The 12,406-nt window shown below is 41.2% G+C and overlaps 2 protein-coding genes across 4 annotated transcripts; both read right to left on the reverse strand.

Annotated features, from left to right (window-relative positions):
- Positions 1-255: 255 nt before the first annotated feature.
- On the reverse strand, positions 256-5,934 carry KRT222 (keratin 222). Its single transcript, XM_068996139.1, has 6 exons — positions 5,839-5,934; positions 4,072-4,200; positions 3,131-3,351; positions 2,536-2,612; positions 2,264-2,369; positions 256-928 (listed from the first exon to the last, which is right to left on the reverse strand). The coding sequence occupies exons 1-6, from the start codon at positions 5,932-5,934 to the stop codon at positions 715-717; spliced, it is 843 nt and encodes a 280-aa protein (XP_068852240.1). The 3' UTR covers positions 256-714.
- Positions 5,935-7,812: 1,878 nt separating this feature from the next.
- KRT12 (keratin 12) lies at positions 7,813-11,342 on the reverse strand. Of its 3 annotated transcripts, XM_068996754.1 has the most exons (9): positions 11,132-11,336; positions 10,692-11,071; positions 10,267-10,349; positions 9,883-10,039; positions 9,448-9,609; positions 9,224-9,349; positions 8,637-8,854; positions 8,291-8,373; positions 7,813-8,058 (listed from the first exon to the last, which is right to left on the reverse strand). In XM_068996754.1, the coding sequence occupies exons 1-9, from the start codon at positions 11,334-11,336 to the stop codon at positions 7,961-7,963; spliced, it is 1,512 nt and encodes a 503-aa protein (XP_068852855.1). In that variant the 3' UTR covers positions 7,813-7,960. The 3 variants fall into 3 exon arrangements, with proteins under 3 accessions (XP_068852855.1, XP_068852857.1, XP_068852856.1); XM_068996756.1 differs by having other exon boundaries at positions 8,643-8,854; positions 10,692-11,342; XM_068996755.1 differs by having other exon boundaries at positions 10,692-11,342.
- Between the last annotated feature and the right edge of the window lie 1,064 nt (positions 11,343-12,406).

A 12,406-nucleotide genomic window follows, 5' to 3' on the forward strand; every position in this document is an offset into this window, starting at 1 on the left:
CACATAACAGAATGATTGATTTTTCAGGGGAAATTACTGCTTCAAAATCTGGGGAACAATATGGCTAAAATGTTACTGGATTGTAACAACACTTTTAAAATGGGTGTATAAGGATGTAGAGGAAAGACATTTTTGCTCAGTTGTTGCCTGAAAAAAAGGAATTTAAAAATACTAACCACCACTTTTAAAAGAAAACTCTTCATTAGTAGTTCATGTCTTTTAAGAGTATTTTTGTATGTAATTTTTGCTGTTAGAAAGTATTATTTTAAAATATATTTCTAGAAGTATGACAGTTTGATATAAATTATTGCAAGGATTCACCAGTCATTATATGAATGGAATATTGAATAATTAAGAGAAGCAAATATGCATTTCTCATTTTCAGAAAGAGAAAACAAGTTCTCTTTTACAAAGGCAGAATATGTCAAACTATAAAGTTCTAGTTTAACTTTTGTAATATTTAATGAAATTCTACGAAACAACAACAATGAGAAAATGAAAGGGCTGCACCCAGAGTATAAAACCAGTAGAAGTCGGGTTTCTTGGAATCTGAACCTCCTCCACCCTTTCTTTTAAAGGACTTGTATGGTTTTGTTGTATTGATCCAAGTACTTGGTCAGATGTTGTGGTTGTAGCAGACAGCAGCTGTGGGAGTCCATCTACAGTTTATTTCCAAAGCCCGTTGTAGATGCACTTTGAGGGAATTGGCTGAGGTTAAGGTTTGATGGATGGGATGCTGCAGGATCTCCTCATCACCAGCCTGACTTCAATGTCGGGGAGGGTTTTCTTTTTCGTGTGCAAGCACCCTTCCTCTGTGGCTGCCAGGTGGAGATCAAAGCGCAAGGAAACAGACTTTTTCCTTAAGCGAGGGTTGTCCTTAAAGAAAGAACCTTCCCACTCCTTAATGACTTCATCCACTTTTTCTGTCCTGAAACAGTAAAGCAAATGTATTTATAATTTTTTAGGCTATATTAGTTATCTGTCTTCAGGACTGCTTTTAAAACAGAGAGAGAAATGTCATCATAAAGTGTTGAGTTATTTTATGTGGTACTGAGATATCAGGTTTCCTTTTTTTTTACAGTTTCATCCTCCAGAGAAGCTAAATAAAGGGTGAGGGTTCATTATGTTCTTGTTTTTGTACTTTTAGGTAGACATGGATACAAAACCACTGCTCCAAACACATTAGGCAGTTTGTTTCCAAGGAGAAAGTTTGGAATCCAAGCTCAAAAGTTTTGCAAGAAACCTCAGTACTGTAGTGGGCAGGACAGAATTCCTGCATCTGAAAACCTTCTGAATAGGGAGGAGAAAATCTAGTTTAGACTTAAACCTCAGAATGTGGAGCTATATTACATTAAAGAGAAAAAAGGGCAAAAGTAAAATAGGGAGAATTGAAAAGCCAGCTGATCCAGGAATATTGACGCACCCAAATCCTGTTGATTCAATTCTCTGTGTGTGTGTCAGAATTCGGATCTGAAAGTCAGGCTCTGAGGCCTCACCCAGCTGAGTAAACTGCACCTGGCAGAGTAGCCCTGTGCAGATCTGAGTGACTGTGTGATGAGCGAAGCTCATGCACAAAAATAAACTTCAGCTATGGGGTATGTCTGGTGGGCCTTATAATGGCATTAATTTCTTCAGCAGCTGATTATGGTTCAGTGTTAGGAATGGCCCACTACAGTGTGTTTAAAGGTAACATTAAATTAGTCTACAAAAAAGCCTAAAGAGCAGCAGGAAACAAAAAAAAAATAAAATGAGGCAATCCAATGCTATTAAAGTGATTTCAGGTAAATAACACATCCTAACAGACTTTCACATGCCTACTTGGGAGCCAGGCTCTCTCTCCCCTGTTTGGGGAAACTTAGGAGTTTCCAAGGAGCAAGTTGGAGCAGCTGAGCCTGAATTTATGTGCATAAATATGCCCCAGGGGGACTTCCCAAATGTGGTCTGGCTCTTTGCTTTCAGCCTTAGCGAGATGAATTATTCATAGTTTCATTCTTAACAGAAGTAGAAATTACAAATCAGAAGCACTAGCATGGTATTGTTTGCTTATGAAGCCAATGCTAATAAAAAGAACTTTTAAATGTAATGTATTGTTAAATACTGCCATTCAGTGCACCTTCAGGAGCTCTCACTGTGGTTCTGAAGCTCCTGGGCTATGTGGGCACGAGATAATAGATACCAAATAACGGAAAATTCAAAGCTACTGAAATGTAACCTCCACCCTTTACTTCCAATTGTTATTTTGTGAAATTCCTGTTTATCTTACTGTACAGTGCCATGAGCTTCAGCACTTTTCTTCGTGATATTTCCATCTAGGATTGCTTGTTTTGTCATCAGTTCCACCTTCTTTGGTTCATGCTTCTTTACACTCTCTGTAAAAGAATATGCAGGTATACACTGAGCATGCAGAAGGGCAAGGGCAGTACACAGGACCTGGAGGTACACTGGAAAAGGTCCTTTTTTAATATTCAGGAGTTTGTCACTAGTTATGAACAGTTAGGGCCAAAATCCCTTAAGGAGAAGGTGTCTGAAACTCACCTGAAGGCAGCATAAAGGTGATTTTGCTAGTGCTGGGCTTTTTGTCATCCTTCTGGGCAGGTATTGAGCAACGGAACCTGTAAAAATAAAAATTATTAAAGACATCTAATAATATTGAATTACTTTAACTTCAAACTTGTCCTATGAACAGCTGTGAAAAATTTAAAAATGTGAGAATCACGAGAAATTCTGTTTGATCTTTGTAACTGCTTGTTGGGATTTCTCATTCTGAGCCCAGAACTGGAAGAAGTTATTGACAATACCTGTGCAATTTCCTGCAGTGATCTGTCCTGGTCTGAGGAATGAACTCCCTGCCCGGCACTTCATGTGTGTGGACCGGCCTTGAATGCCTGGTCCTGAGGGGCCTGCAGTGCCTCAAGTGAGGCTGCAGTGACTGTGCTGCTTTCTGCAATGTGTGTGAGACACTGAGTGCCAGAAACTCTGCAGTCAGTGAAGCTACCTTACAATGAAACCTTTTCTAAGGTTTTATACTGTAATTTTTTAATGATTAGTTCATGTATTTACAATTCTGATTATTTGACACCTTCAGAAATGGAAGACAAATTTGAGATCTTTTTCTCTAAGCAGCGAGTACCTGCTCTCTTCTTGCTCCAGCAGACTGCGATATGTCGCTATCTCCTCCTCCAGCTTCATCCTCGTGTTCAGGAGAATTTCATGCTCTCGAAGCTGTTTCTCAATTCCCCTTCTCACTTCCAATAACTCTTTCTCCAAGCATTCAATCTCACCTTCCAGATTTTGTAGCTGCATGTGGTACTGCTGCTCCGTGGCACGCAACGAACGTTCCAAACCCTTTTCCTGTGAAATTTAAGTAATATTTTAAATTTGGAAAGTTTGTGTGTAAAGATGTTTTACACGTACATGGTTTCATTAACAAACTGTGTATTTTTACATCAGTTCTTTTAAGATTATTCTTTAAGAACAGGAGTAAAGCTTTCAAGGTAATACTTTGGCTGAGAAATTTTCCAGTAAAATCTGGTAATTTAAGATCAGATGAAAGTGGAGCCACGTCTTGCACAACAATCCACTCCCTTGAGTTTACAGATCTCTGATTTTAAGTTAAACAATGTCCAGCTCAGTGCTATATGAAGTGTCTGTGTGCTCTTGGAGCTTTTCTGTACTGGTGAATTGAGCAAACTGCTGACATTTTACCACAAATGAATTGATAAATTTGGTATATACAGTAAAAAAAAGTCATAAACATGCTGTGAATTGGTAAGGCATAATGACCAGGAGCTTGGTGGGGGAGTATAATGCAAATATATGTTTGGGAGGTGTGAAAATGGGACACCATGTGTGTCTGGAGTGGCAGATCCTGCACCAGAACATTTGTTGGGTCAGTGTGTGTGAGTGAAGGCTCTATGAGGAGCTGGAGCCCCCCAAAGCTGAGTGTTCCTTTGATGGGTTTCTGCTGTATGGTGGCTGTGACTGTCACAGAAATTGACTGTGGGATAGTTTACATCAAGGACAATACTTCTTTTTATCTGTGAGATTTCAAATTTCATTTCTGGCTCTTACCACAGCGTGGAGAGACTCGATTTCGATCTGCATGTGGTGCCACTGCCGTCGGGCTTCGCACAGTTCTGCTCTGGCTGCCTTTAGTGCTTCTGCATCTTTGTCCATTCTTTTACTTGTACCTTCTTCTAACTACAGGGGACATACAAAAGATAACAATATTAAAAATATTCAAATAATGATAATAAACCAGCACATAAAAATACCTAGTTGGAATTTTTGTTAGAGTTGTATCAATGTGTGTAAGCTCACAGTGAGGAGTTAGTATCTTCTGTACTGTGTAGAGGGAAAGCTCTTATCCCACTGTGTTTGTAGGGAAGTGGTTGGGCATATCTCTATCCCTGGCACCTTTGTCTTAGAGGTATTCTCATACAAATTACCCAGTTGTACTGACACCTTACTCACCTCTGGAGCAAATGGGCTTAGAGGAGGTGCAGATGGTTCAATCTTCCAAGTTTGAATAAAGTGCTTTGATTTTAATGTATTTTTGAGTTCAGGCTTTTCTTTTTCCTTTTATCCTATTAAAAATAGTTTTTAAAAACCAATCCTGATCACGTGTGGGGTCGTTTTAGATTTAGACTTATCTTTGATTTCAATAGTATATTCCTCCATGTAACTTCCAGAATGGTTGTTTGGCTTATGGAAGTTATTTTTCTTTTTTGTTTCTGAGTTTCCCTGCAAGTGGTGAAGATGCCATAAGCCCTTGAAACAGCACCTGCTTTTTCGCATGTTTTACTGCTTTATGCAGGTTCTTATGATGACATCGACTCTAAGAAAGAATCTCTTTAATTCAGTTCTTATGAACTTAGGAAAATAAGGGTTTTGTTCCCCTGTACGTACTGACCTATTGCAACTTTACCAGGCCATCATTTTTTTGTGAAGAATCTAGATTTGGCTCATCCACAAGTGAACCCCCAATGTTCTTTGCTTCTCCTTTCTTGCCTGGATGCTGCAGAATTTGTGTGACAGGATCAAACCAGTGTGCATTGGCTGCTTTGTGCCAACACAAGGATAAACTTGGCTTCCCCGATGGGTGTGCAGCTGCTGTGTGTCTGGCACTGCTGGTGGATCAGCCAGGCTGCAGCAGCGTCTGGCCTGTCCTTAAAACAAACCTCTGGGATTCCTCCAATACCTGAGTACAAGGTGACAGAATACCTGATTTCCCCCTGAATTTCTTTACATTTGGTGGCTCAAAATTGTTTTGCCATTTGATTTCAATTGGGTTTAGAGCTGTTTGTATGTAAATCCCTAACAGCAGCATTGTGTGTTGGTAACATTTAATCAAATTGTATGAGAGAACAATTGATATTTGCTGAAGAGCAGAACATAGTTTTTACTGTGAGCAATAGAAAATAGTTCCTGCAAAGGTACCGTTTTCTTTACTAGAGGGCTAAAAATGGCAAAGATTGCTGTATATAAAAGGATTCTCTTCAGGATTCTTTTTTCCTCTGAGAAACTACATGGAGCTAGAGGTTACCGTGTTACAGCCTATGTCATCATCCCTTAAATCCCAGCAATAGCCCAGCTGCAGGGACAGAAAAGCATCCTGATGAATTACACAGCATTCATTCAGCGTGAATCCATACCCTTAACAAAATCTATTTCCGATTCTTCTAGTTCACATCTTACTGCGGTAAAATCCACATCCCTTCCCCGAAAATCTGCTGCATTGAAAGAAATTACTGTACCTCATAGAGGCTGCGGGAGGAACTGTACGGCCAGGGAATGGCTCCGTACTCTGCAAGGTGTGTGGCTGTGAGGAGGCATTACCTGCGTCCTTGCTGAGCTGACGGTCTTTATCTGATTTCGGGTGATGAGCGATTCATACTTTGCCCTGATCTCTCGGCGGAGCCGAGCCGGCTCCATCCTCCTCCTCCTCCTCCCATCCTCCCCGGCTCCCGGCTCCGCTGCCGGCGGCGCGGGGCTGCGGCCGCGGGGCCGTTAAAGCGGCAGCGGCCCATTTCGGGGAGCGCGGGGGGCTCAGAGCCTGTCAGCCCGTCCTGGCAGAGGTTAATGCAGCAAAGGATAGCACTAAAATAACTATTCCTAAATTATGTGCCGAAGTGAATATATCAGTGTCTTAATGCTTTTGTCCCACTGCAACTGTGGGGTTTTATAACCTCGGAAATGTGAGGGTAACAGAGAGAAAGCAAAGGATAAAGTTGCAGCTGCCCAGCATGAAGTGCGCTGGCAGGAGGACATGGAAGGGCAGAGTCTCCTAGCAGCATGCCTGGATTGCTGGCAGTGCCGCTGGCAGGTGCCTCCACCATTGTTAGGGATGTCACAGAATTTCCATCCCTGAAGGTGTTTGAGACTCAGTGAGATGAAGCCTCGGGTGTCTGACCTGACCCAGTGTTGAGGACTGTCCTGTTTCAGAAACTAGCTGGGCTCCTGGCCATCCTCTCACCCAACACAGTGCTGGGTTTATGGGCAGAAACACACAAGGAGGGAGAGGAACCAGCACTATGGGTGCACAGTACTGGCGCAACTTGTGGTAAGGGCTTTGGCTCTTCTACAGAGGGCAAAGTTCTGGTGAATGTACACTTCAGGCACATCACTGCTGTCAGAAAAAGGGTCTGGGTTGTCTCTGACTGTGTTTCAGTACCTGTGCCAGGTGTTGGTGTGTTCAATACACACAACATGCAATGTGTGGGGGGTTCTTACCCCTTTTCTGACAGCTCCCAGGCAGGTCCAGCACAGGCTGTCTGCTGTACTGTGATTCTTCATTTCCTGGCTCACTGGAGCACTGTGTGATCCCGGTGATCTTGTCTGCTAAGAACAGCTCTTACCTATTTCATTTTGCCTCTTGCTTATTCATTTTTTTCAGTAGTGCACAATATCAGATATGCAGTAAAAAAAATTCTGATTTCAATAAAAATTTAAAATTACCAAAGAGAGAAATGCATTTTAGACTCTAAATGAGAATATACATCAATGAAATGATAAAAAAGGCAGAAAACTTTTACAAGACATGCATCTTTTTGGAAGCCAAAGTATTGTACCACTTAAAAGTCTCCTGGTGTGAAAAGGCTTCCCTGTTCTTGGCTGTGTCTGCTGGCACATGTGAAAGGATCCTGTGTTTGGATTTTATTTTCCTTAGCTGACTGTCTTCCAGTTGACCTGGACTGAGATGGAAAGGTTTTGTTGTCCACTCTCTTTTCTACAAGTGTCTCAAATGTCCTTGTTCTATGTAGTTCTGAACCCAAAATACTGGCAGTGTTTGTTGCTGATGGGATGAGAACAGTTACATAAGAAAACCATTAGGAATCCATCAGACAAACACAAGATATTGCACCTGGGATGGTATAAACTAATGCTTTCTTTTTCTTTTTTTTTCAGGTGTAAATGGAACACCTGGCTATGAGATCCCTGAAGGCTAAAGGTAGGTAGGTATAAGCAATTACATCTTTCCTAGGATTTATGGAATTTTGAATTCTAGCTGCTTTCAATGTTCATATTTTGTTGCTGGCTCACCACACAAGTGGAGGGGGTCATGGAGAGTGAAGAGACATTAATACCTTAAAGCTTGTTGAGTCCTTTTTATTAATGATGAAAACTGGAAAATGAGGTTAGAACAGCAAATTTATTTTAACTATTGATTACTAAAGATTATAAAAAGCCAAATCTGATTAAATGTGTGCTTCATATTTCTGGTTATTGAGCAGAGATTTGATGATATTTTTAAAGAACACCCTGGAAATCATACAAGTAATGCTGATAGAGTGAAGCAGGAAATATATTGCATATCTGCAAGGAATGAAAGTGCCAACTTTGTCTTATCAAAAGATTCTTAGTACAAAGCCAAACGTTTTATCACTTCATACAAAAGAATAAAATTATTTATCCATTTTGGCTTGGAGCAAAAGGATCCTTTGCCACATCAGATTGTGCCTTATATCTTCTCTTCAACTTCCTTAACGTGGGATGCAACAACTTTTCCGTCTACCACTTCTTCAACAATTGTCTTGATCTTTCTAGTTTTGGTTGGATCTAAACATCATGAACAAAACAAAAAATATTTATGAATGTGTTAAAAATTATAAACCAAAGCAGCACATGACCAGGTGCCCCCTTTTCTTTCAAATTGGCTTCTGATTATAATGAGCTCTATGATGTAGTTAAACAGGATAACATGTATTATTTGATTTATAAGAATGACTTTAGAAACAAAATTTTGTTCAATCAAAATAAAAAAAAAAAAAAAAAATCAAATCAAACCTACCCTGAGAAGAATCCAGTGATTGTGTTTGAGATTTGGACCCTGTCAGGGGTGAGCTTTCAAATGTAACTGCCTGTCCAGCGCTCCTAAAAGGCAATCACAGACATGCAGTATTGCAGGATGTTCGATAGGATTGGGATAAATTCCCTTTTCATGGTGACATTGATAGATTATTTAAATACTGAGCAGAATGGCTCACTCTCCTCAGTCACAGTGATATTTCAGATTACTGTATGTGCCTTACTGTCATTTGGAGAACGTCCCACTTATTTTACATCTTTTTTTCCTGGAAAGGATTTTGCTACAGAAAATAAACCCAAGGAGATATTTTGTGTCAATAGTCCCTTACACAAACTCGCCATCCAGCAGGCGCCGGTAGGTTTCAATCTCCATTTCCAGACGAGTCTTGATGTCCAGGAGCTGTTGGTACTCTGCGTTCTGGCGCTCCATGTCAGCCCTGACCTGGAAAAGCTGGGACTCCAGGTTCCCAATCTGCATTTGGATTTGTGACAGCTGAGCGCAGTAACCACCTTCCGTTTCTGCTAAAGTGTCTTCCAGGGATTTTTTCTGTGTAAGGATATTTAATAATCTTTGGTTAAGGAAAAAAGCCTCTTTACAAAACCAAAACCAATTGAAGTAGTTTAAGGGAGTGAGTACAGCTGCATTACTTAGAAGGTTTTATTTTCTTTTTGAAAACACCAGTTTGAAAACTGTCCTTTGTGGCTTCCCTAAATGTGATGTAAAAACTCATCTGCTTTGTGACATGCTCTCTGCAATCCAGTTAGATGTATTACTGCTATTTAGGAACTAATAGAATATAGGATTTAATTGGAAATAAATGCAAATCCTCAATTCTATGGAATAGGATAAGGTCTAAAAAGACTTTTGAAGTTGCCCAATTGGCTTTGAGCAGTCAGCAGCTTCCCTAGAACGTACCATGGCAAGCTGTGACTGCAGCTCTATTTCCAAGCTCTGGAGAGTCCGTTTTAGATCCGTGATCTCGCTCTTTCCTGACTGGAGCTGCTCAGTATGGGTGGAGATTTCCCTTTTCAGCTCCCCGCTCTGAAATGACAAGGAAGAATGGGGTGTAATTTTACTGTTCCAAGTATAGAACTAATTTTCCCATGCATTTTGCTGAGTTTGCTCCCTCTGGTTGTTACTTTTTCGTTGAACCACGCCTCGGCCTCTTTACGATTTTGCTCAGCAATGACTTCGTACTGTCCTCTCATGTCATTCAGAAGCTTGGTCAGGTCAGTCCCTGGAGCAGCGTCCATTTCCACGCTGACTTGGCCAAATTCACTGCTTTGGATGCCCTGAAGCTCCTGGAGAGATTGAAAATAAAGAGAAGGTTCTGTTAACAAATGGCAAAATAGTTCTACCAAAATATATGTAAAGAAATATATGTGATATAAATTCTGTTTCAACAAGGATCTGTAGCTTGTTTCTTGCACTCTTTCACTTAGAAAACTCAAAAAATAACAGCAAACAAAACCAATGATGAAGCCCAAGAGCTCCCACTGGGTTAAATAAGGGAGTAATTTGATGTTTCGCTATTTCATGTGTCTTGTTATGAATTCACAAAGGAAAAAAATAACCTCTTCATGATTCTTCTTGAGATAAGCCAGTTCTTCATTCAGGCTTTCAATCTGCATCTCCAGATCTGCCCTGGTTATGGTCAGCTCATCCAGGACTCTGCGCAGACCATTGATGTCGGCCTCCACACTCTGCCGAAGGGCCACTTCATTCTCATATCTGTGCATAAAGGATTAAATATTATTTTTTACATGTCCAATGAGGTGAAATGCAAACTATTAATGTATTTTATTTTAGTTTTAATATGAAAACTTAATACACAAAACTATTATAACATTGTTTAGTAATTGTCTTACAAGTATTCTACAAGGAAAGAGATGTTAATACAAAAGAATTTTTTCCTTATGATATTGATAAGAGCTTTTGTAGCATTAAGATATCCTTACTTCAATCTGAAGTCATCAGCAGCGAGTCTGGCATTATCAACCTGCAGAATGATCCTTGCATTGTCGATGGTTGCATTGATGATCTAGAATACAGTGTTCAGAGAATGTTGTTACGGCCCAAAGGCTTCATGGTTTTGTAATGGCTTTAAACTTTGTGTTCTACAAGGGTTTGTAGAACTGCATTCCAACACTGCCTTTTCCTTCATTCAGATTAGACAAATCACTGCGTGACACAGCTACAGAACTGCTTTAATGTATAGGAAAAATTCAGCACATGTCACCAGTGCAAGGTGACAGAGGTGACTCCAAGCGTCAGTACCAAAGGACAAATGTGCTCTTGGTTTCCGAAAGAAATTTGTTATTTTCATTCATACTATTAAGTGAGTTACACATATGAAGATACATTAAATACATTGCTTCGCTACCTTGTTTCGAAGATCTTCAATGAGTGGATAGAATTTACTGTAGTCGTTCCCAGATCCAGGGGTGCCAGTGCCAGGGCCACTTTTCTCATACCACTCACGGATTTTGCGCTCCAGCTCGGTGTTGGCATCCTCCAGAGATCTCACTTTGTCCAGATACGCAGCCAGACGGTCATTGAGGTTCTGCATCGTCTCTTTTTTTGAGCCAGAAAGAATGCCACCATCGCCAGCACCAGCAGGGCCAAGCCCACCTCCAAAACCAGTCCCCGAGCCACCACCAAAGCCACTTCCAAAAGCAGCACCTGAACTGCTGCCAAAACCACTTCCCAAACCTCCCCCAAAACCACTGCCTAAGCCACTTCCATAGCTACCACCCAAACCACCTCCAAAGCTTCCACCAAAGCCACTGCTTAAGCTGTTCCCAAATCCTGGACCTGAGCTGCCCCCAAAGCCCCCACCAAAGCCAGAGCCTGAACCCAACAGAGAAACTGCACCAAACCCCCCACCAGACCCCCCACCAAGCCCAAGCCCACTGCCACCAAAGCCTCCTCCACCACCAGAACTGGACATCCTCAGAGATCCCCCTCCAAACCCGCTCCGAGAGGAGAATTGCCGGGGCCCGCCACTTGTGCGCATGGAAAAGGCCATGGTGCTCGAGGTGCCTGGATCTGCCTCGTGGAGGATACAAGACAGAGAGTGCAGAGCGAGAGCAGGGTCAGCTTTATAGAGGGACAGCAGAGGGTGTTTCAGGAAGAGTCCCCACCTCCTGGGGAGTGCTTTCACTCTCTCTCTCTCCCTCCTGTTTGGAGGAAATGTCAGTTTAGTATGTTCTGACCAACTGAAATGATACGTGCCAACCGAAATTGCCAATGGGAGTGGAAATCTGGTGCCCTCCAGGTATTTGTATGAGGGGAAATGGGTGGAGTGGAGCTGAGACATCACGATTGTGTTCTGCCATGTGCAATGGAGCAGAAAAAGTTCTTTTCACATTTAAATCCCTCCTAAATAATTGTTTTGTCATTGCAGATTCAGTGCTTCCTGGGTTTGGGGCTGTTATTACAGGAGTTTGCTAAATCACCAGAGTGATCCCTTTGATCCCTGTTTCCCAGTGTGTGTGGGAGGAATGTCTTTCTTTTCATAATGCTCTTCTTGCAGGAGCCTCTGCTGGATTAGTGCTCCTGGATGCTTGATAGGAAGTAAGAAAAGGGACCATCAGGTGTCCAAGGACACATGGATGTTCAGTGAGCTGCAGGGTCATTAATATCAAAATATAAATATACCCAATAGGATTTGGAATTGGGTTTATACCCAAACCCTTTCATCATTGAAATACCTTAGAGTAATATGCGTATAGCCTATAGCTTATAGTCTATAGCATGTAACAGTTTGTACTTCAGAGCTGAGAACTGACCATTGTGTCTGCTAAATAGTTTGCTGTTACCTCAAAATATGAAATCTGACTTCTGTATTTGGTGCTTTTTATAATACAAATTTAAAGATCAAATGTAGCACCTCTGGGTGCAGGTTTGGGCATGGAAGCCCTCCCAAACCAGTATATTTTTCTTTGAAGTTATTTTGATAAATGGAAAATTGTTTTTCCTTTGTCTTGGCTTAATTATATAATTGGATTTGTCAACTGAAATGTGTTAATTTTTGATTTATCCACACCCAGGAGCATGGGGTGCTTTTGGGGCAGAAAGGAGCGGAAGATCAAAGGT

This window comes from Aphelocoma coerulescens, chromosome 27, assembly GCF_041296385.1.
Source record: "Aphelocoma coerulescens isolate FSJ_1873_10779 chromosome 27, UR_Acoe_1.0, whole genome shotgun sequence".
Lineage (NCBI taxonomy): Eukaryota > Metazoa > Chordata > Aves > Passeriformes > Corvidae > Aphelocoma > Aphelocoma coerulescens.

Coding starts and splice junctions, on each gene's coding strand:
- KRT222 (XM_068996139.1), bottom strand. CDS start 5,934: ATGGAGCCGGCTCGGCTCCGCCGAGAGATCAGGGCAAAGTATGAATCG. Junction 2,613..3,130: donor CTGGAGCAAGAAGAGAGCAG/GTACTCGCTGCT, acceptor TTATTTTTACAG/GTTCCGTTGCTCAATACCTG. Junction 929..2,263: donor GAAGCTCATGGCACTGTACA/GTAAGATAAACA, acceptor TTACTGTTTCAG/GACAGAAAAAGTGGATGAAG.
- KRT12 (XM_068996755.1), bottom strand. CDS start 11,336: ATGGCCTTTTCCATGCGCACAAGTGGCGGGCCCCGGCAATTCTCCTCT. Junction 10,040..10,266: donor GCTGATGACTTCAGATTGAA/GTAAGGATATCT, acceptor CTTTATGCACAG/ATATGAGAATGAAGTGGCCC. Junction 8,374..8,636: donor CTGCTGGATGGCGAGTTTGT/GTAAGGGACTAT, acceptor ATTGCCTTTTAG/GAGCGCTGGACAGGCAGTTA.